Source organism: Coregonus lavaretus, assembly GCF_964263955.1.
Source record: "Coregonus lavaretus genome assembly, chromosome: 33".
NCBI lineage: Eukaryota > Metazoa > Chordata > Actinopteri > Salmoniformes > Salmonidae > Coregonus > Coregonus lavaretus.
Window position 1 is genome coordinate 22,824,060 of NC_140020.1, and position 22,418 is coordinate 22,846,477.

The 22,418-nt window shown below is 43.1% G+C and overlaps 1 protein-coding gene across 1 annotated transcript in view; it reads right to left on the reverse strand.

The window, feature by feature from the left end:
* brf1b (BRF1 general transcription factor IIIB subunit b) overlaps window positions 1-22,418 on the reverse strand; it is a 122,063-nt gene that overhangs the window by 95,500 nt on the left and 4,145 nt on the right. Inside the window, exons 3-4 of the mRNA XM_084151534.1 lie at window positions 6,529-6,609; window positions 123-296 (exon numbers count right to left, since the gene is read on the reverse strand). Of these exons, the coding sequence (XP_084007660.1) occupies window positions 123-296; window positions 6,529-6,609 (255 nt within the window). The remainder of the gene's footprint in view (window positions 1-122; window positions 297-6,528; window positions 6,610-22,418) is intronic.

Genomic DNA, 22,418 nt, shown 5'->3' on the forward strand with positions numbered 1-22,418 from the left:
ATCTGTAACCATTGATTAGCCTTGGAAACACCCTCACCCAAACCCCCTATGGTAAAAGACAATCTCCCCCCCTTTGGCCCCCTTCAGGGCAGCAGGGGGTGCCGTCCCAGTCCAAAGGATACGGGGTGTGCCCTCAGTCCGGCAGACCAGGTAGAGGCAGGCAGCGATGACGTGCGCCATCTTGCGTCCGCGCGTCAGGTGCTTGCTCACCACCATCTTAAAGAAGTTGAAGGCTGTGTCCAGGCAGTGCTGGTTGAGCTGCAGCTGGCTGCCCAGGTTGTGGATCTGCCGCTTGCCTGTGGACCGAAACACACACACACGTTAGGGTATATAGTTACACACACATGGGTAGGTAGTAACACACACACACACACAAACACAGACGCACATGCACACACACACGGATAAATAGTATACCCACACACACTAGACTACTAGTGTTTTGGGTTGCCAGTAGCGGTGATGTCATGAGCGGGCCAGACAGGCCCTGTTAATAGGGCCTGACAAACTGCCCCTGTGGTTCCCCCAGGCAGAGCGAGAGACAGACAGCTGTGTACTTACCAGAGAGAAGCCATTACATTTACATTTTAGTCATTTAGCAGACGCTCTTATCCAGAGCGACTTACAGTTAGTGAGTGCATACATTTTTCATACTGGCCCCCCGTGGGAATCGAACCCACAACCCTGGCATTGCAAGCGCCATCCTCTACCAACTGAGCTACAGGAGGCCTAGCCATCTGCAGCACAGCCTCACACACACACACACACACACACACGTATGCTTGCAAACACATACACAGGCGCACACACACACAATATCAGACACGCAAATAAGCAAACTCCATGACCACACAGATGGTAATACAGAACACACAGACTGTATACCGCAACTCTAGTCCAAACACAAACATAGGCCTTTACTATAAAAACATATGCCAGTTCAGTTCCATTCCCCGTAGTAGGCTATATTTGTGTTAGGCTATCAATAAACACGTCTCAATTGACATTTCTTTTACACAAAGATGGGAGATGGAAGACTCAGAATTTTAAACAATAAGGACAGAACACACTTTCTAAACACTTTAGGCTTCTAGAGCAGTCAAGGCAGAATCGTGGTCAAGTTAGCTGACGACACGACAGTGGTAGGCCTGATCACCAACAGCGATAAGACAGCCTACAGGGAGGAGGTCAGAGACCTGTGGTGCCAGGACAACAACCTCTCCCTCAACGTCAGCAAGACCAAGGAGCTGATCGTGGACTATAAGAAACAGGGACGGGTGCACACCCCCATCCACATCGACTGGGCCGCAGGGGAGCAAGTCAAGAGCTTCAAATTCCTCTGTATCCATATCACTGAGGACTTATCATGGTCCTCTCACACCAACATAGTCGTGAACAAGGCACGGCAGTACCTCTTCTCCCTCAGGAGGCTGAAACGATTTGGCATGGCCCCTCAGATCCTTAAGAACTTTTACAGCTGCACCATCGAGAGCATCCTGACTGGTTGTATCACCATCTGTACCGGTGCATTAAGGTTCAGAACAACAGACTCCTAAACAGCTTCTATCCTCTGGACATAAGACTATGAAACACCGTTTGGGTCTTTGCGTGTAAAAAAAGATACACGTCAAATAACACTATTTGACGCGTCAAATAAGCTTGTTGACCAATCAGGACCTGAATATGACTGCACATCACATAATCATTTAACACGTTCATAAATTTTGTACGTAGTTATTACACATTGATTACACTATCACTCGTTTGTCATATGTCACAGCAATTCACCTATATGTGTGCTATGAGTCATAGATTTTGTCACTGATGATCCTCATTTGCATAAAGGTTGTTCGGACTCCGCCCAATTCTATAACTGCTCATTCTCTCAAGCGATATTTGAAGAAAACGTCAACGAAATCATAACACAACATAACAGCAATAGAAATGCCTAGTTTACTCGAACTGACATACTATTAAATAACAAACGATAACATAGCTAGCTAGATAGGCTAATAATGGAAAGGGGGGCGCTGTGCCGGTCAATGTTGACTTTTGCCAGGTATTACCAACAATAATTAATCCTACCTTTGAACCACCCGATCCTGCTGGGGTGGTTGTGAAGGTGGTTGTACTTAAAAAGCGGTCTCTCATGTTTTCAAGGTTCGACATTACTTACTTGTTTGTTGGTGATGATGATTGACGATGAATGAGATGTTTTTCATATAGCTGGCTTCACATGCGCCTTATTTGTGATTGGCCAACATTTGCATATAGTTTGCATATTGTTATTTGACGCGTCAAATAGTGTTATTTGATGTGTATCTTTTTTGACACGCAAAGACCCAAACGGCGTTCCATATAAGACTGTTAAATGGATAACAACTACTGCTCCCTGTCACACCAACGCTGCTGCTAAAATGATTATTGATTAGATTTATTATTACCGCTACGCTGCTGTTCATTGATTATTGCCTTCCATTACCATTAGCATCTATCTATATATCCTTTTACTGGTAACTCCTGTTTACATGTATTACCATTATTATATTACCATAAGTATTTATATATTCCTGCTACCAGTCACTTTTCAGCCTTGTTTACATGTATATCCGCATATCACGCCTACACTGACACTCTTACACACTCACACTAACACTTGCATACACACACTCACCACCCCCCCCCCCCCCTGGTCTGATGAAACCAAAATTGAACTCTTTGGCCTGAATGCCAAGTGTCATGTCTGGAGGAAACCTGGCACCATCCCTACGGTGAAGCATGGTGGTGGCAGCATCATGCTGTGGGGAAGTTTCTTAGCGGCAGTGACTGGGAGACTAGTCAGGATCGAGGGAAAGATGAACAGAGCAAATTACAGAGAAATCCTTGATGAAAACCTGCTCCAGAGCGCTCAGGACCTCAGACAGGGGTGAAGGTTCACCTTCCAACAGGACAACGACCCTAAGCACACAGCCAAGACAACGCAGGAGTGGCTTCGGGACAAGTCTCTGAATGTCCTTGAGTGGCCCAGCCAGAGCCCGGACTTGAACCCGATCGAACTTCTCTGGAGAGACCTGAAAATAGTTATGCAGCAATGCTCCCCATCCAACCTGGCAGAGGTTGAGAGGATCTGCAGAGAAGAATGGGAGACCCTCCCCAAATACAGGTGTGCCAAGCTTGTAGCGTCATACCCAAGAAGACTCAAGGCTGTAATCGCTGCCAAAGGTGCTTCAACAAAGTACTGAGTAAAGGGTCTGAACACTTACGTAAATGTGATATTTCAGTTTTACATTTTTTATACATTTGTAAAAATGTATAAAAACCTGTTTTGGCTTTGTCATTATGGGGTATTGTGTGTATGACTATCATTTGTTTTTCAACAGGACAATGACCCAAAATACTTTGAAGAATCTCAAATATAAAATATATTTTGATTTGTTTAACACTTTTTTGGTTACTACATGATTCCATATGTGTTCTTTCATAGTTTTGATGTCTTCACTATTATTCTACAATGTAGAAAATAGTAAAAATAAAGAAAAACCCTTGAATGAGTAGGTGTTCTAAAACTTTTGACCGGTAGTGTATATATATTGTTCGTCCTAATATTTATATATTTCTTAATTCCATTCTTTTACTTTTAGATTCACGTGTATTGTTCGATATTACTGCACTGTTGGAGCTAGGAACACAAGCATTTCGCTACACCCGCAATAACATCTGCTAAATATGTGTATGCAACCAATAAAATTTGATTTGATTTAAATGTGTTCACGCATACTGTTGTGTGTGTGAGTCGGATGTGCATGCACACAGGATGTGTGTGTACATTGACATGCGAAAGTATTCACCCCCCTTGGCATATGTCCTATTTTGTTGCCTTATAACCTGGAATTAAAATGGATTTTTGGGGGGTTTGGATCATTTGATTTACACAACATGCCTACCACTTTGAAGATGCAAAATATTTTTTCTTGTGAAACAACCAAGAAATAAGACAAAAAAACTGAAACCTTGAGCGTGCATAACTATTCATAACACATTTTTTTTTCTTGAAGCAATGGCTTTTTTCTGGCCACTCTTCCGTAAAGCCCAGCTCTGTGGAGTGTACGGTTTAAAGTGGTCCTATGGACAGATACTCCAATCTCCGCTGTGGAGCTTTGCATCTCCTTCAGCGTTATCTTTGGTCTCTTTGTTGCCTCTCTGATTAATGCTCTCCTTGCCTGGTCCGTGAGTTTTGGTGGGCGGCCCTCTCTTGGCAGGTTTGTTGTGGTGCCATATTCTTTCCATTTTTTAATAATGGATTTAATGGTGCTCCGTGGGATGTTTTTTTATAACCCAACCCTGATCTGTACTTAGATTTACATTTACATTACATTTTAGTCATTTAGCAGACACTCTTATCCAGAGCGACTTACAGTTATAGTGAGTGCATACATTTTTCATACTGACATGAGGAGTGGGATGTGTGTTCTGGGTGATGGGTCCACACAGTGTCAGAACAACAGCATCCCCATGCTGACTAGTGGGTTGGCTGGCTGTGGACATCTTTTTTTGTCCTTTTCCTAGCTGTGGTTAGTTAGTTAGTTAGTTAGTATATTACCGTAGCTGCATATCAGACGAGGCTAGCTACTCCTGAAACTCACAGCCAGAGCTAACGCCACCAGCAGCCTAGCCATGCCGCGCAGCTAGCTAACCGTTTATTCATTAAATCAGACTCAGTCACTCTTCAAACAAGAAACTTTAAAATTACAAAAACTGCCCTAACACCATTATCGTTATACTACCATATGAGAGTTTTAAAAATCCTTGACGGCTGGTGAAGGAAGGATGAATGGTGGCTTTGAAAGGTGGTTCTGAGGAATGCAGGGCAAGGTTGGTTAACCTTTTCAGCAGGGGAGGCCTGGTTGTCATAGTCCTCAGCTGGAGCAGCAGGTTGCTAGTGGCATAGCTGGGTAGCACAGGGACTGGTAATCATAGATGCATTGTGGGCATGGGGGACGGGACGGGACGGGATGAGTATTATGGAGGCCATAGGTAGGGTACTTCTCCACAACTTTGTCCCTGACCTGTTTGGAAAGCTCCTTGGTCTTCATGGTGCCGCTTGCTTGGTGGTACCCCTTGCTTAGTTGTGTTGCAGACTCTGGGGCCTTTCAGAGCAGGTGTATATATACCTGAGATCATGTGACAGTTCATGTGACACTTAGATTGCACACAAGTGGACTTTATTTAACTAATTATGTGACTTCTGAAGGTAATTGGTTGCACCAGATCTTATTTAGGGGATTCATAGCAAAGGGGGTGAATACGCACGCACCACTTTTCCGTTATTAATTTTTTTGAGTTTAAGTTATTTTTTTCATTTCACTTCACCAATTTGGACTATTTTGTGTGTCCATTACATGAAATCCAAATAAAAATCCATTTAAATTACAGGTTGTAATGCAACAAAATAGGAAAAACGCCAAGGGTGTGTGTGTGTGTGTGTGTGTTTGTGTGTCAGGCAGGTTGATCTGGAATGCAGAGTGGAGTGAAGCCCGGTCACCAGTGTCAGCGTACCATCCAACCCAGCGCCAGAAATAAACCAAAAAGCTTTTAAGAGCATTAATTGTTATATTCTGGAACCGCTGTGTGTGCATGTGTTTGTGTATACAACTAACCACCGTGTGTACGCGACTACTGGTGCGTGTTTCTGTGTGTGTATCCTCCCCCACCCCCACCCCACTAACTCCCCTCAGGACAGTTTAATCCCGGTGTGTTTGGATGACAGAAAGTGGCGGATTAGAGGCGGATTGTGTGTGCGTGTGTGTGGTGCGTGCGAATAAGTGAATGTGATAGAGAGAGGGACAGTGTGTGTGTGTGTGTTGCTGTTGGTCCAGGTGTGGTGTGTGCTCTGAGAACACAGTGTTTTCTCACAGGGATGTGCTTGTTCACAGTGATCACCACAAACTATAAATCCTCAAGGCCGGGAACATTTCTCATCAAACCTCTCACTCTCTCAGTTTCTCAGTCTCTCTCTCTCTTTCTCTCATGGGCTTTATTAGCTACTCTCTCTCTCACACACACCAATTTGAGACATGCACCAAACTGGCCTCTCCATAAAACCGTCTTCTATACAATGATTGGATATGAAACTGTCAAGTAAACCAACTTCCCAAGATGTAATCTCAGATTTTATATGATAACAGGAAACATGAGACCAAAAACATCCTGGTTAATTTCACTCACTATCTCACAACCAATCATTCCGTTTCCTGCTTGAACAGGTTTTGTTTGGTCCCCAGAGTAAGAGTTATGCATACAGGTGTGAATCCCAAATTCCATTTAAGTCACATTTTCACTTAATCTCCCATTGGCATCAATGCATTAAGTGAAAATAGGTCTTAAGTGGCAGGATTCACCCAAGAATGTATATTAGTTGGAATAAAGAATAATGTCCACTCTATGTGTTGAACTTCTATCTCCAACATGCTGATCAAGCCCCAGATGTTTTGAGGAGAGAGGGCATGGTGGGTTTAGTTAAGGACTCACCGTTCTGCAGCGTCTGAGCACGGGACTCCTTTCCAAGGCTGGTGTGGAACCCAGTACCCAGGACTGGGGCTTTCACTGGACCTGGAAGGATATTAATATATTAATCATTTATAATAATACTAATAATACAAAATAAAATAATAACAATCACAATAATAGATTTGGGTTTATTTAAAAAAAATTCAGGTACTCAAAGCACTTTTCATTGTATTGGGGAGAACTACCATCATCCACTACCAATGTGTGGAAGCACCTACCTGGCTAATGCCACTGCAGCCATTCGCTTTCTGATGTCAAACCCACAAAAGAGCTGACAAAAATGTTCTGTCAAATTAAAAGGTCATTATTGCAAATTATAACTACACTAACCACTCAGCATATTTGAAGAGAGACCATATCTTTTACCAAACATTTAGTCTATTTTGAATGAGTTTATTTTTAATCAGCATATGCAAAACAATGTTAATTTACAGAAGAAGTTTGTGTTTGTGTTCTAAATCTCAGGGTGTAAAACCAATTAACATTGCCATCTGGTGGTTTGGGATAGCTAGACAGCACAGCTCAGCAAGAGACTAGATAAAATGCAGGCTTATGACAATTTACCTCCCTCTGCTGGCTATTTACAGTGATGAACATAAGATTACAAACCCAACCACTAAAGGCGGAAAACTCCTCCATTTTGCTTCTACTAGGCAAGCGTTTCCCAAACTCGGTCCTGGGACCCCAAGGGGTGCACGTTTTGGTTGTTGCCCTAGCACTACACAGCTGATTCAAATAATGAACTCATCATCAAGCTTTGATTATTTGAATCAGCTGTGTAGTGCTAGGCTAAATCAATTTCATATTCAACCACCAAATATAACATTTTGTGCAGTTGGCTATGCATACCCAAATAAGCCTCACTCCTTTCGTAGGACAACGGTGCCAATGGAAGTCATCAAAAGTTTACAAAGCAATCAAGTTCAATCAGTCACACCTGGGTTCCATTCCGCCTCCTTCCGGTGGTGATTAGTCTACCTGTGACTGAATTAAAATTGTTTGGCCCTTTGGTTAGTAGCAAGGGAGTTTCAAAGCAACTAGTTTTGCTGTCTTTATTTTCTGCTACTATCTGACTAGTACTAGTATTGTTTAGTCAAGCTGGGGATTTTTATAGCCAAATGATGGCTGCAAGTCTTGGCGTAAGTATTGGGTAAGTTTGATTTTCTTAAATTCTGAGTTGGAAATCATTTGGAAAAATGCAAAACAATTTTGATGTGTTGTGGTTCTCCATGATTTTACCAGTGAGAAATGGCAGGCATTAATGTAACTTTCTCCCAGACTATCATTCCTTTATTTGGGGGTTCTTGGAAGTCCCGACGGTTACAGTATTCCAGAAGGTATGCTGAGTTCTTTTCATTGATCATGGTCTGCATGAGTCTTATCAAGTTAATGTACCCAAGCACAAATATTGTACTAAAAACAATAGTCGTCAGGCATGTGAGCCACTGCAGGGGACTATCAATGTAAGCAGAGATAAATCTCTGTTCATTCACAAAACCGACTCAATATCACAGGTATTTATTCATTTTACCCTAACCTGTATTCTCTTGTGTAGGAGTGGCCGTACAGTCAGAATGTCGTGATCGATACCTATGGGTGCATGTTGGTTCGTCTGGCAACGCGCCTCAGTTTGAGGCTGTAGGTGGGGTGATGACATAAGGTTTTAGTATTTTAGTTGTATTACTTTAGACCTTGCTTAAAGTATGGCTCAAGTTGATTTCAACTGTTTATGATTGAAAGATTTGGTGCCCTCAGTCCTAGATAGTGGGTCCTCAATATTAACATTAGTGAACTATGAGTGGGATAGTAGTAGGATATAGTAGGCTATAAGTATCCTATAGTCTGATGTAGGAGTATATGTGCCATTTGTTTAACGTAATTGATGCGCAGAGTGAAATGTAATGTCCTCTACTCTGCAGGTGTGGCTGGTGTGCATCCCATAGATGAAAAGACTGCTTCCCGGTGTGGTTACACCATCAGCACCTTCAAGATGGATGGCTACACCACTCTCAGGGCTTCCTACTTCTCCTGTCACACTGACAACCAGGTAGCCTATGGGTGCATCCCAATATCTCGTTCCTCCTGAAGTGTGCACTTATTCACTACTTCCTGCAAATCTAAAAGCATTGGATTGGTGGAGGCATGGGCTAGTGGGAGTTTCCACCATAAGTGCACACTTTGGGGAAAAAGGAGAGAGAATTGGGACATACCCTATGTCTCACTCTAGGGCAGGAGAGTTCTAAAGTCTTAGCCCAACTTGATTCAACTGACTCAATAAACCTCATTCAACTAATCAAGGGTGGTTTGATTTTTTTTTTTAATGTGGTGGTGAATCGGGTGTGTTGGTTTAAGGAATGGAACAAAAAGGTGCAAACTGAGGACCCTGTTTGTATCATCTTGCTGAGCTGATCAAACCTGATAACAAATAACTATTTGTCGTTTCAGAATGATGAGGTATTCACCTTCCAGTTCAATGTCATTGTCACGGATGCCAAGGACCAACAGTCGCGCTACCCTTTGTATCAGACCTGCTCCCTGCCACTGCCCTGGTCCCAACGGGAGGTTATATGTGAAGAGGACTACATGGAGGTACAGTAAAGCGGCCTTTTCTGATCCTGGTCCTGGGGGCCTGGCCCAGTGTGCATACTGGGTTTCACACCAACTGAACAGAAACGCAAATTGCTTTGCCAGATGAACTCTGATAAATACCCACTCAAATTAGTAAGTTGATTTTTGACCATTAATTAAGCGTTTAAGATTCAAACTAATTGCTTGATTAGAACTACGGCTGGCATATAGTGGGCCTCCAGCACCAGAAATCCATCAAATTATTTTCTTCTACACAAAGTTAGATGACCCCTCCTATGTGCCACCCAAGATTATTGACATATGGTCCTATGTCCCTTAGGTAACTGTGGGGAGAGATGTTCCTTGTACTACCTCTGAAGGAACCTCAAAGGAAGCATGGAGGGCAGCCCATTCTGTTGTAAGCCACATCCTTTAGAAGCATTCAACATGTTTTTTTAAAAGTATAATCTGTGCATTGAAACGTGTTCAAGCTTGATGTTGACTCAATACTGAATCCTCTTAGGCCCAAAAGATGGCAAATTCTGCATGGCAGATAATGTTCCTGAAGAATGAGGAAAAAATGGCCGCCATGCCTGTCGCCGAAGCCCATCAACTGGGTTACGAGCTGAGTGCCACTCCGAAAAGGGTTGTTTTCCGCTGTCCCTACAGACAAAACCATTCGGAAATCGTAATGGTGGGTATTTCAAGAAATGCTATGCGTTTCAGTACTCTGAAACGGCTTCCTCTTCTCATGTCCTTTCCTTCGTCTGCGCTGATCTGAAAAATATATGGTGGAAGCCCTCGAGATGCTTGCTCTTATAGCAGTGTATTATTCCCAATCAGTGCAGATGAAGGAAAGATGAGGAAAAGCAAGAAACGTTGAACTACTAAAATAGAAGTCATTTTAAGGCCTAAAACTGGCAGGACCTTTTCCCAACCACATTGTCTTTCTCCTCTCAGGTTGCCGGTGTTGCGGTGGAGGTCATTCATGGGACAGTGTTCTTCCGTCAGAAAATGATGGTGGTCATGATTGACATATCTGTGGCCTGCACCATAAGTACATTAATTTCTACTCCCCTATATCGCTAAAGAATGGTCTTTAAGAATGCCATTAGCTGCAGCAGACTTTTGATAACGCCATGCAAATGTTTATATTCAAAGATGATGCAAGTAATAATTCAAGACAACTGTAGATTAATAATTTCTGAATTCTTTAGATAAGCCATGAATTGTGCATCAACAACCAGGGTTCCAGACAACCTTTTTATATAATGCAAGTAAAGTACATCTAGGGTAAAAAAATGTAATGACAGGCCTGATGGAAACTGAACATTTTTCGTTGAACTTTCCATATGTTGACAAAACAAAATACGCTAGACAAGGCGGGATCTTTTTGTCGGAATGAATTATGTGAGAAATGTCAAACTCTTTTAGGCACAAATATTGATAGAATAACCATATTGAAAACGTGTCAGGTGATGGCATGTTGTGTGGTCCTCCCACTACAACTCATCGGGTAAGCACACAGTTTATTAGGCTACTTATGAAATAAATGAACTTCACAGGGTGTTGAAAGTATAAGGTGGTGAGCTTGACGCTCCTTTCCAATAAATATCGAGGGTCTTATTCTGGTGACATGATAATTGACGCTTGGCTTCCGTTTGACAAATAATTAGTCGCTCTTTTGATGATGATATTAATAGTATTCATGTAGGCTATACGTGTGCTCTAGCCAACAGCAGCATCTGCGTGCTTTGGCTAGAGAGAACGTGCCAATACCAGAGTGGGCATGCTCTCTTTATAACACATTTTTCTTTTGAGAACCATTAGTTGAAAATGCAATGGAAACCCATTTAACTTGTTTTTTTATTCAGTACATGGGGATTTAACTGCAAAGGGTATTTTTATATGAACTATGTCATCACGCACAGCCTTACATCTGCAACAAATCAATTTGCTGGAAAAATCTCTGGAGAAATGGGCATATTGTTTTATGCAGATTTTAGAATATTCGTATGAAAATCTGTTGCCAATTGGATGGAAACATAGCTGCTGTAAATACAATCAATCATCCACTGCTTCTTGAAAGGCAGAAGGTATGGGCATTTGAAAGAAATTATGTTGTAATCTCTGAACTATTTCAATTAGCCTACTCGAGTACTTGCATGTTTAAAGTAATCTACCTACTGTGAGCACGTAGTGGCATTTGAAAATAGAGTACTCATTCAGTGATCATGTACAAACCTTCAATCGAGTACTTGTGCTCATCCCTACACTGTTAACCAGGGTTATTAAAATCTGAGCCTGGAGGTCCGGACTAGGCCTACTACTGGTTCCGTTCTACCTGATAATGAAACTCTAAATCCGTCTCTGTGTCTACCATTCTAAAGGCTTTTGTATTGCTTTCTCGCTCTCAGACCCAGGATACTTTGACGGGGCCAGGCTACTCTGGGACACCCCCAGGATCATGACCCCCTTGGTTCACAGCGGCGTTGGCTTTGAGAGCAAGCAGATCAACGTGGGTGTGGAGAGCCAACTGCTGGATGAGGGCACGGCGAGGGCCAGGGGCTACACTCTAGAAGTCAACGGGCTCATGGTACAGATGGGTATCCCCTTTGGTGCCAAAGGAGGATATAGGAAGGTAAAGGCCACTGTGGACTTTAGCTCGATCTGGGTTCAGCTTAGCCTGGGTGACAGTCTGCTTTCTTGACAATTCCATAAGGAGTTGCCATGCCAAACATAGCTTGACAATGGAGTAGGCAAAAGCACAAACTGATCTGGGACCAGGCTAGATTCAATTGGTGCAGTGTTTTCAAACTGCGGCCCCAGCGAGCTACTGGGTGTGAAGGCTTTTTTTTCTCCAGCCCAGCACTAGGCTAATGCCTGTTTAAAGGTCCATTGCTGATGTTTTTATCGCAATATCAAACAATTTCTTGGTAACAATTTAAGTACATTTTTGTGATTTAAAGAAACAAATGGCTTCTTAGCAAAGGGCAATCTTTCAAGAAATCATTTTGCTAGTACTGTGTGGGAGTGGTCTGAGTGGGGAGGGGAAATCTGAAAATTAGCTATTATTGGCAGAGGTTTGGAAAAAAATGTTATTGGTCTAAGTAATTTACCGCATGGTGACGTCACCATGGAAGGCAAAAATTCATCCCACCAAAACAAGCTGAAACTTATCAAACAGCTCTTGCACTAAAGGGCATTATAATTGTTATATTTCATATAAAACACAGGAAAATCTAGTTTGTCTGCACTGGGCCTTTAAATAAATCAACTAGGCCTAATCTTTCATCTGGACCACAATTGAGCAAGTATTTTTGTGCTTGGCTGAAACAAGCCTACACCAAGTAGCTCTCTGGGACTGGAGTTGGGAGACCTGATCTATAGTGAATAAAAATAAATGCAACATTTCAATGACTTTTACGGAGTTACAATCCGTAAATTGAAACGCATTCATTAGGCGCTAATCTATGGATTTCACATGACTGGGCAGGGCTGCTGACCTGGGAGGGCATAGGCCCACCCACTGGGGAGCCAGGCCCAGCCAATCAGAATGAGATTTTCCCCACAAAAGGGCTTTATTACAGACAAATACTCCATCAGCTGTCAGGGTGGCTGGTCTCAGATGATCCTGCATGTGAAGAAGCCGGATGTGGAGGTCCTGGGCTGGCGTGGTTACACGTGGTCTGCAGTTGTGAGGCTGGTTGGACATACTGCTAAATTCTTTAAAATGACGTTGGAGGCGGTTTATGGTGAAGAAATTAACATTACATTCTCTGGGAACAGCTCTGGTGGACATTGCTGCAGTCAGCATGCCAATTGCACGCTCCCTCAAAATGTACACATCTGTGGCGTTGTGTGACAACTGCACGAGTGGCCTTTTATTGTATCAGCACAAGGTGCACCTATGTAATGATCATGCTGTTTAATCAGCTTCTTGATATGCCACACCTGTCAGGTGGATGGATTATCTTGGCAAAGGAGAAATGCTCACTAACAGGGATGTAAACAAATGTGTACACAAACGAGAAATAAGCTTTGTGCATATGGAACATTTCTAGGATCTCTTTATTTCCGCTCATGAAACATGGGACCAACACTTTACATGTTGCGTTTTTATATTTTTGTTCAGTATAATATATTCATAGGACAACGTTTACCTAGTGTGCGTTTTTTAAATGAATTATTTAACTAGATCGTTGCTCATTCACGACAGCTTGAAGTGTAAGTTAACACAGTAAATTGTGTATTTTTAGAGTTTGGTGACAAACAATATCTACCGGGAGATGTACGTGGCTTTCCTGTTCTATGAGCATGTGTTCTCTCATGTCTACACTGATGGTAGCACTGTTGAAACGAGACACCGGCTGCTCAGGGTAGTGGACACTCCATTGCTGTGCCGGCACCCCTTCACTGTTGATGTCGATGCCCTTTCTCCATACCACAGTATGTTCATCCTTTTCGCACATAAACATATAGTTACAATGACTGAGGTGTCATTTCCAATGTGCTTTGTGGCATTGCTGAGTTCTTGTTAATCCTGGTTACTTGGCTACTTAACTATTTCCTCCCATTACTCCTCCAGAGACCAGCGTTGAAGAACATGCGTTCAACGTGTACTTGGGGAACATTCCTCACGACGTGGCTCTGATTGAAGTGAAGTTGAATGAAAAGCAGTTCTCTGTATCTGACGCTGCAGAACATGGTTACACCATCAGTAAGGTCGCCCATGCCAATGGCACTCATGCCTATACTCTCAGGGTTCCTTTTGACGACAAGGCTGTTTATAGGACAGTGAGTACATTTTAGATCAAACACATTTCCATAAATTGAGCTTATAGTCATGAATTCCAACTTTTGAAATAATATGAGATTTCAAAAAATTTATTTTTTTCTCAATAGTACTTAGGTGAGGGGCTCCTCCAGTACTCCATGGACATAAACTACACGTTAAGCATCATGCCCCAGGAAGAGGCTTACTACCATCTAGCCTCTGTTGTGGAACAGCTCAGCGACGCATGTAAGTCTTTATATTTTACTTCAAGCATAACATTTTACTTTAACAAGGTCTTCAAAGTAACTTGCTTTTAAAAAATCTGCATTTTCCCCCTCAGTCCCTCCTGAGCTGAAAGGGGTTTGCACAGGAAGAGGAATTGTCTTTGACATGAACCAGCCAAGACTGGGATACCTGTGGGAGATCGGGGTCGGGCATGACCCTCTAACACCGGAGCTGGTGGCTGAAAGAGGGTACAACCTGCGAAACGAAAGCCATAGTTTGACCTTGGAGGTGCCACTGTTCACTGTTGGCTACACTTATGAGGTACAGTATGTTGTCAATTCTAAAGCGCTGTTTCTCAATGCATTCCTGGGGGGACCCCCAAGCGGCACACATTTTTGGTCTAGCCCAGCACTAAAACACAACTGATTCAGGTATTTGCCAAGCCTGTAATTAGCTGTATCTGTGTTGATGGTGGTCTAGAACAAAAATGTGCACCCCCTTTGGGCTCCCTAAAGAATGGATTGAGACGCTGATCTAAGGCAGCGGTTCCCAAACTTTTTGGCTCACGCCCCCCTTATCCATTTGGGTCACAGCTTGTGTCCCCCGACGCACTCACGTGTTCATATTTAAATGTCCATTTATATATTTGAAATCGCTGTACAATGATGTATACACAGATATATTTGTTTGCATTTCACTTCATACTTTTATTTGGTCATTCACATGGGTAATTACCAGAATCTCAGTACACCTATTCTCAAATCCATACAGACATATTTGTTTGAATTTTATTTGGCCATAAACATGGGTAATTACCAGAATCTCTCTAGACATAAACCTGTTCTTAATCAATCTATACTCACTCGAATTAATGAGATTGAGCCTGATGCTGGGAACACAGCATTTTGTATTCTGGGCTTTATGCTTGACACCGATTTTAAAAGTAGTTCATCTTCCACTCGTGTGAGTCATAACCATTTGTTTTAATATATGTAAGTGTGGAAAAAGTAGTTTCACCGATGGGTCGACGCAAAAGCAATCAGTTTATCCAATGACATTTCAGATAATCCCTGTTATTTTCCTGCGATTGACAGCCAAAATTCAACCAGCGGGGTTGTGGCAAAGGCTGCACGCAAGGTCCTGTCACTGGATAGTTCCAGGAATGACTACTGTAGCTCCGATGACAGATAGCTGCCAGCGGTGGTGGCAATGAACGGTTATTGGCTCCAGTCGTGGTTTTCGTGTCTCCTCTTGAAAGTACTCCTGAAATGTCCAATAAGTCCTCGGAGTTGATGAGTGATCCTTGCTTTTTGTTGCGTCATCCAGGTGCAGTTCATTCTCCTCAATCTGAGACCAGTGAACATCTCCACACTCCCCCCACCCCATGCCAAGCGCTCCAGCTTCTTTACAAACCCCCCAACTTTGTTGGCCAATGACATAATGTTGGTATTGGGGCCTTGCAGTGACATCTTAAGTCCATTCAGTCTATCAAAAATGTCTGCCAGGTTTGCCAGCCATTTAGGATCACCGGCATTCTGCATTGGGCGACTCTGTATCCAGTATGAATAGGCACACTTCATCTCTCATTTCAAGTAGACGCAGCAGCACTTTACCTCACAACAACCACCTGACCTCAGTATGCAACAGTAGCGATTCGTGCTCAGATCCCATTTCTTTGCACAGGACAGCATATGTCTGGTATACATGGGGCGTGCCTTTATGAAGTTCACCATTTTTATTGCTGTTTGAAGCATGCTACTAAGCTCATTTTCAAGGGCCTTGGAAGAAAGAGCTTCCCTGTGTATAACACAATGAGGGAATACTATGTTTGGCACAACGGCGTGTACCTTTGCATTCAGACCCTTATGTTTACCCATCATAGTACCAGCCCCATCTGTACACACACCCACACAATTCTCCCAACACAGCCCCTCGTCCCGCATCTTTTCATCAAGTTTGTTGAATGGCCCCTCAAGCGCACTGCAAAATAACAGCGCTTCATGTAGTTTCCCCTCATAGCAGTATCTGACTAATACGAGAAGCTGAGCTGCATGTGACATCAATTGACTCATCTAGTTGTAGAGCAAATGTCATGCTTTTTTTTTTTTTTTGATCAATAAGCTGACGCTTTGTCTTTTGCCATAATATATATATCCGCTGGGCAACGGTGTTATCAGACAGCGGGATTTGTTTGAGCTGACTCGCTATTTTCTCACCATGCCTATTGCTGCGAGGAGTCTCATTAGTATGTGGCTTTTTAGATTTTGCAATATCATGACACTTTCATAGCAAGCAGCTTGGGCTTTGGTTGTAGTTTGTGGTCAATACCTGCTTTTGGCCACGCATATCTTGCTCTTTGCGATAGACAAAATCCACCGGTTTATCAGTGTTCTGTAAATGTCTTCAGTTTCACTGGCTTCAAACTCATTTTCTAGCACATTAAACACGCAACGCATTGTGGATGTGGATCCCCATTGACCATGAGACATGAAACCATACTGAATGTAATCACCTTTATCTCTTTGCTGAATTCGAGAGTGCCAGCTTATCCTTGAGTGTCTTTCCCACTGGCACTAGGGTCTCTCCCGCCGGCATCTCGCTCGGCCTAGGCTCAGCTCCCACCGGCCTCGCTCGGCCTAGGGTCAGTGTCATTATCAGATGGCGGTTAATCAGTTGTAGATTCACCCTCATTAATGGTTGGATTGTCTTTTATTTTTCAATCAGCCACCGGTCCATATTTTGCTAAACTGTGTCAGACTCTGAGAACAGTAGCTATACTGAACAAAATGAAACTGTGCAACAATTTCAAAGATTTTACTGAGTTACAATTCATATGAGGAAATCAGTCAATTGAAATAAATTAATTAGGCCCTAATCTATGGATTTCACATGACTGGGTATACAGATATTAATCTGGTCACAGATACCTTTTTAAAAAAATGGGCCTCAGGATCGCATCATGGTACTTCTGTGCATTCAAATTACCATCAATAAAATGCAATTGTGTTCGTTGTCCATAGCTTATGCCTGCCCATACCATAACCCCACCGCCACCATGGGGCACTCTGTTCTCAACGTTGACATCAGCAAACCGCTCGCCCACACGACACCATACATGTGGTCTGCGGTTGTGAGGCCGGTTGAACGTACTGCCAAAATCTCTAAAACGACGGAGGCGGCTTATGGTAGTAAAATTAACATTAAATTATCTGGCAACAGCTCTGGCAGACATTCCTGCAGTCAGCATGCCAATTGCACGCTCCCTCTACTTGAGACATCTGTGCCATTGTTGTGAGACAACTGCACACTTTAGTGGCCTTTTATTGTCCCCAGCACAAGGGGCACATGTGTAACGATCATGCTGTTTAATCAGCTTCTTTATATGCCACACCTGTCATGTGGATGGATTATCTTGGCAAAGGAGAAATGCTCATTAACAGGGATGTAAATGAATTTGAGAGAAGCTTTTTGTGTGTATGGAACATTTCTGGGATCTTTTATTTCAGCTCATGAAACATGGGACCAACACTTTACATGTTGCATTTTTATATTTGTGTTCAGTGTAGTTAGAACATTTGCGCCAATTTGGGAAGGTGGTCGACAAGTTAAAATATTGACTCGGCCCACTACATCGGCTTTGAAACTATGCCGCCCCCTAGAGGCTTAAGGTAAAATGACTAGTTTAATTAATTTTTAAATGGCATTTGTTAATCTCCCCCCAAAGTTTGGGAACCACTGATCTAAGGCATGACTATCAACCAAATTTGGCAGGACATTGCCCTCACTTTAATAGCTGCTTATAGGCCTACTTCACTGCTTTGGGCCAAAACTTTTTTATTTGCATTTCAGGATATCAACTTGAGGCATTTTTATGGCACATTTGAAGTACTCTCAAGAGATTCAAAGACTTTGGAGATCCAGACAGCAACAGCAACGCGCTGTCTTTTCAGACGTGATCAGCTTATAAGTGAGTATCCATCCGTAACACGCATGCTTTGTTTTTGTATTGTCTTCTTCAATGGACCTTTTGTCTTTCCAGTCTGTTCAACTGACGGGACCATGACTGTGGTGACCAGTACAAAAACTACCTGGCCTGCAGTGACTCCAGCCAGTACTACCCTCTTGGACAGAACCTGTAAACCAAAATTATCGGACGACTCAAGAGTTCTGTTTGAGTTTGGCTTGAACACGTGCGGGACCACGGTTACGGTATGATCTCATTTAGAATATAAGCTTGGAGCCTGTGGAATTTTGTTAGTTATAGTGAATTCAGTCTTTTTAGCAGAATTTGAAAGGTCAGCCTAATTGATTTAAACAATTTATTAGGAGGGGGAGAGGTGTTTCGATTTTAACATTATCTAGGCCTAAATGACAATCCCATAGAACAATAAACGCTGTATGATAATGCTATAGGCTTGATGGCGGGAAAATTCAGTTATGAGCTTTTGACTGACTTGAGCTACTCATTATAAAGTAACAGCAGTTTCCACTTGTCTTATAGGTTGAAGACTCTTTTGTAGTGTATGAAAACGAGATCCTGTCTTATAGGGAGCTCATACCTGACAGCAATTCTTTCATCTCCAGGGATTCTAAATTCAGGTAAAGATCAGTCATAGTTATTTGGGAACATGATCGATCTTAGCATTTCAATGCTGTCACTTTCATTATACAATGCCCTGATCTGAAGATGGTAACTTGATTATTTGTGCAATAAGCTACTTAAGAATACAGTAGGTGACCTAGGTGTGAATAATCAGATCATGTCAAATTCATGTAGTCCCAAATGTCATTAATAAACGTTAAAATGTATGCGCACATGACTGTAAGTCGCTTTGGATAAAAGCGTCCGCTAAATGGCATATTATTATAAATCTGATCAAGAAATGTGGATTAACTGTGATTGCATATGGCACATCTCTAATTACTTTTCCTTCTTTACAGACTCACAGTGCAATGCTTCTACCCACTCCACTCAGTCAGTAGGCTATTTGTGGACATGATTTTCGAATCTGAAATGCCTGGGTTTGGCTCAATCAAATTCACAGGGAGCACCAAAGGTAAGATTGGTTTACACAACTACATGTAGTATGTTTTTGAGAGAAATTAAAAATAAATGCTTTTCTGTTTAGATGGCGCAACTAATAAACCAGTGCCTGGCTGTCCCCAGCAAGTTCCCACCAACACTGACAGTGTCCAGGTTATCAGCACACAACCTTCTCCAAGCAATCATGAGGTGTCACAGACAGGGGGGCATTATAGTACCAACTATGGCTCTTCAACTGCTGACAACACCCTGGATCCTTCTCTCAGCCATTCCATTACACTCCAAGGCAGTGGTGCCCCACAATCATCCAGCAATGTACAAAGTGTTCTGAATCGCTATGGACTTGTGCAAGGTGGAAGTGCTTATGGTACTGGCCAACACAACTTAAGTGATAATGACACCCCAGCCCTTAACGTTTATGGATCCACCCAGGATGGTAATACTCCACATCGAAAGGGTATGGGAATCAGGCCTGAAACTGATGGAGGCAGCAGGCTCAGTGGATATGGGCAATTCCCCATCCACAGCCCTGTCCAGGTTGGAGGGATCAAAGATATCCCAGGCCACTATAGGCCTACATCTGCAAAGACTATCAATGTCCAACCTCCTAGTGTTGTCAATCCAGTTCCCAGCCACTTAAACAGTACTCCTGGTGGCAGCTTTCAAAATGCACAGGAACATTTGAGACCTCACCCAAACTACAATGATGGGAGTAAGAGACCAAGCAATTCTGCCCAACAGGAGATGTACAATACTGTACAATCTGCGAAGTTGAGCAAACCAGCCCCAAGCCATCATGCAACTGTCCAAACGGTGAACAATAAGGCCACTTTAAGTGACTATACTGCACAAAGTAGCAGCACACCGCAGTATTCTGGAGGTAATGTCCTCTCTGGCTTAAGACGCTATAGCCAATATGGTGTTTTGCAAAGGTCTGATGGCATATCTACCCCCCAGCAATATGTCAAGCCAGCCAGTGAACAATATACTCCTGACATTGTCAAGACCCCAAGACACTATGACACTCCAAGCAAAGTAAACCCTTTCCCTGCTTCCTATGTTAACCCGAATACTAAATTACAACCTGGTTCCAACTACAACACATATGCCCAGCATTTTGGTGTGAAACAAGTCCTTCCTGATAATGTGTATGGTTCTTCTCAAGTAACTAACAGCTTCCAGCAAGTCCCCAGTCACAAGGTCCCACTAGGTGACCATGCCCAGGGTACCTCAAGTTATGTGAAACCTGCTTCCAAAGACCACTTTGCTGTCCAAGGTGTAGATTGTCAACCTACCACCAGCAAAGTCCCTGAATACAGCATGTATGGGGATAACCAAAGTGGTTTATCTCAAGTTCCTGGTCATGATGGTCTCGGCCATGATGAAACCACCTTAGGAGAAGTGAAGCCCACCAAAGCCCAATGGGCACCAATTAAGATCCTTGTACCTAGCCAACTTTCTGTAAATGAATATGGACCTAGCAAGGGACAATATGCCAAGCCTGCTTCTGGCCATTATGGAGCCTCAGTTGGCAGGACTGAAATTGTCCACAGTGGCGCAAAACCTAACACAGACTATTACAACACAGCACAGGGCACAGTCTACCAATCTTTAGACAATGTCCAGTCTACCCCTCATCGCCATCAGCCTGCACAAATGGGAAGTATCACTCAACTTCACCCAAGTAATGCAAAACCTGTTCACTATGGTACATGCCAAAGCAGCGAACTTGATAGTAGTGCAGCCTCTAGCTTCTATGGAACCAGCCAGGACAAAAAGTATGTCCCTGTGGCTAGCAAGTATGATGCTTCCAAAAGCAATCATGTCCAACCAGCTTCTAACCAGTATGTGGGAATGCAAACCAGGATTGTTACACCTGGTCAGTACAGTGGAACTTTGCAGAAACTAGCTACTAGCCTGCATGCTGCCTCTCAACCACATAACGTCCAACCCACTACTAGCCGGTATGGTGCTACTCAACACACTGCAATCAAACCTGCCCTTAGCAAACATCAAGGTTCACAAAGTGATAGAGTTGAACCTGCTACTAGCGAGTATGTAACCCTTCAACACCACAGCATCCAACATGCTCCTGGCCAGGATGTTTCTCAAAGCAGTAGTGCTAAACCTGCCCCAAGCACATCTCAATCAGTGCCTAGCCAGTATGAAGGTTCTCAAAGCAGCAGAGTTGACCAAGCCCCTATTGGGACTAGTCTTTTTCAACAGAACATCATACATCGTACTTCTAACCAGGACAGGGGTCCACAAAATGTCAGCGTTAAACCTACTCCCAACAAGTCTGCTCCTACTCAAAGTAATATCAACCAACAAGCTACTGGCCAGTATGGAGGTTCACAAAGCTACAGAGTTGAGCCAGCACCACCTCAACAGATCAGTATCCAACCTGCCACTAGTGGCGTAAGGGAACCCTCTCCCAGTCAGTATGCTTCTTCTCACCTAAACATTGACCAACAAGCTACAAGCCAGTATGGAGGTTCACAAAGCCACAGAGTAACCTCAGCTCCTAGCAAGTATGGTGCTTCTCAATACTTAGGCTTCAAACCTAGAGATGGTACAGATGAACCTGCCACAGGAAAGTATAATACCACTCAACATCACAACAGCGAACAAACTACTGGCCATGATGCCGCTCAAAACCGCAGTGCTAATCCTGCTCCGAACACTTTGCAACCAGTGCCTAGCCAATATGGTGCACAAAGTGACAGAGTTGAACCTATTCCAATCCAGTCTACTGTTCAATATGTTAAACCAACTACTGGTGGTCACCAAAGCAGTGATGAAATAGCTTCCCTACGTGGATATCAACCAGTGCCCAGCCAGTATGAGGGCTCACAAAGCAGCAGTGTTGACCTTATTCCAACAAGGGCTAACTTTTTTCAACAGATCATCCAACCAGCTACAAACCAGGACAGGGGTCCAATAAACATCAGTGTTAAACCTACAACCAGCAGGTATGCTCCTTCTCAAGGTAACCTCAGCCAGCAATCTTCTAGCCAGTATGGTGCTGTTCAAAAGATCGGTGTCAAACCTGCTCCAAACAAACATCAAGGTTCACAAAGTGGTAGAAATGAATCTGCCACTGACAAGTATACTAACCCTCAACACCACAGCATCCAACAGGCTACTGTTCAGTCTGCAGCACAAGGACAAGAGCGAAATCCGCTTGCAGTCATAAGTGGTAGCCATGTTGATTCTGATGGATCAGACCCTTGTGAG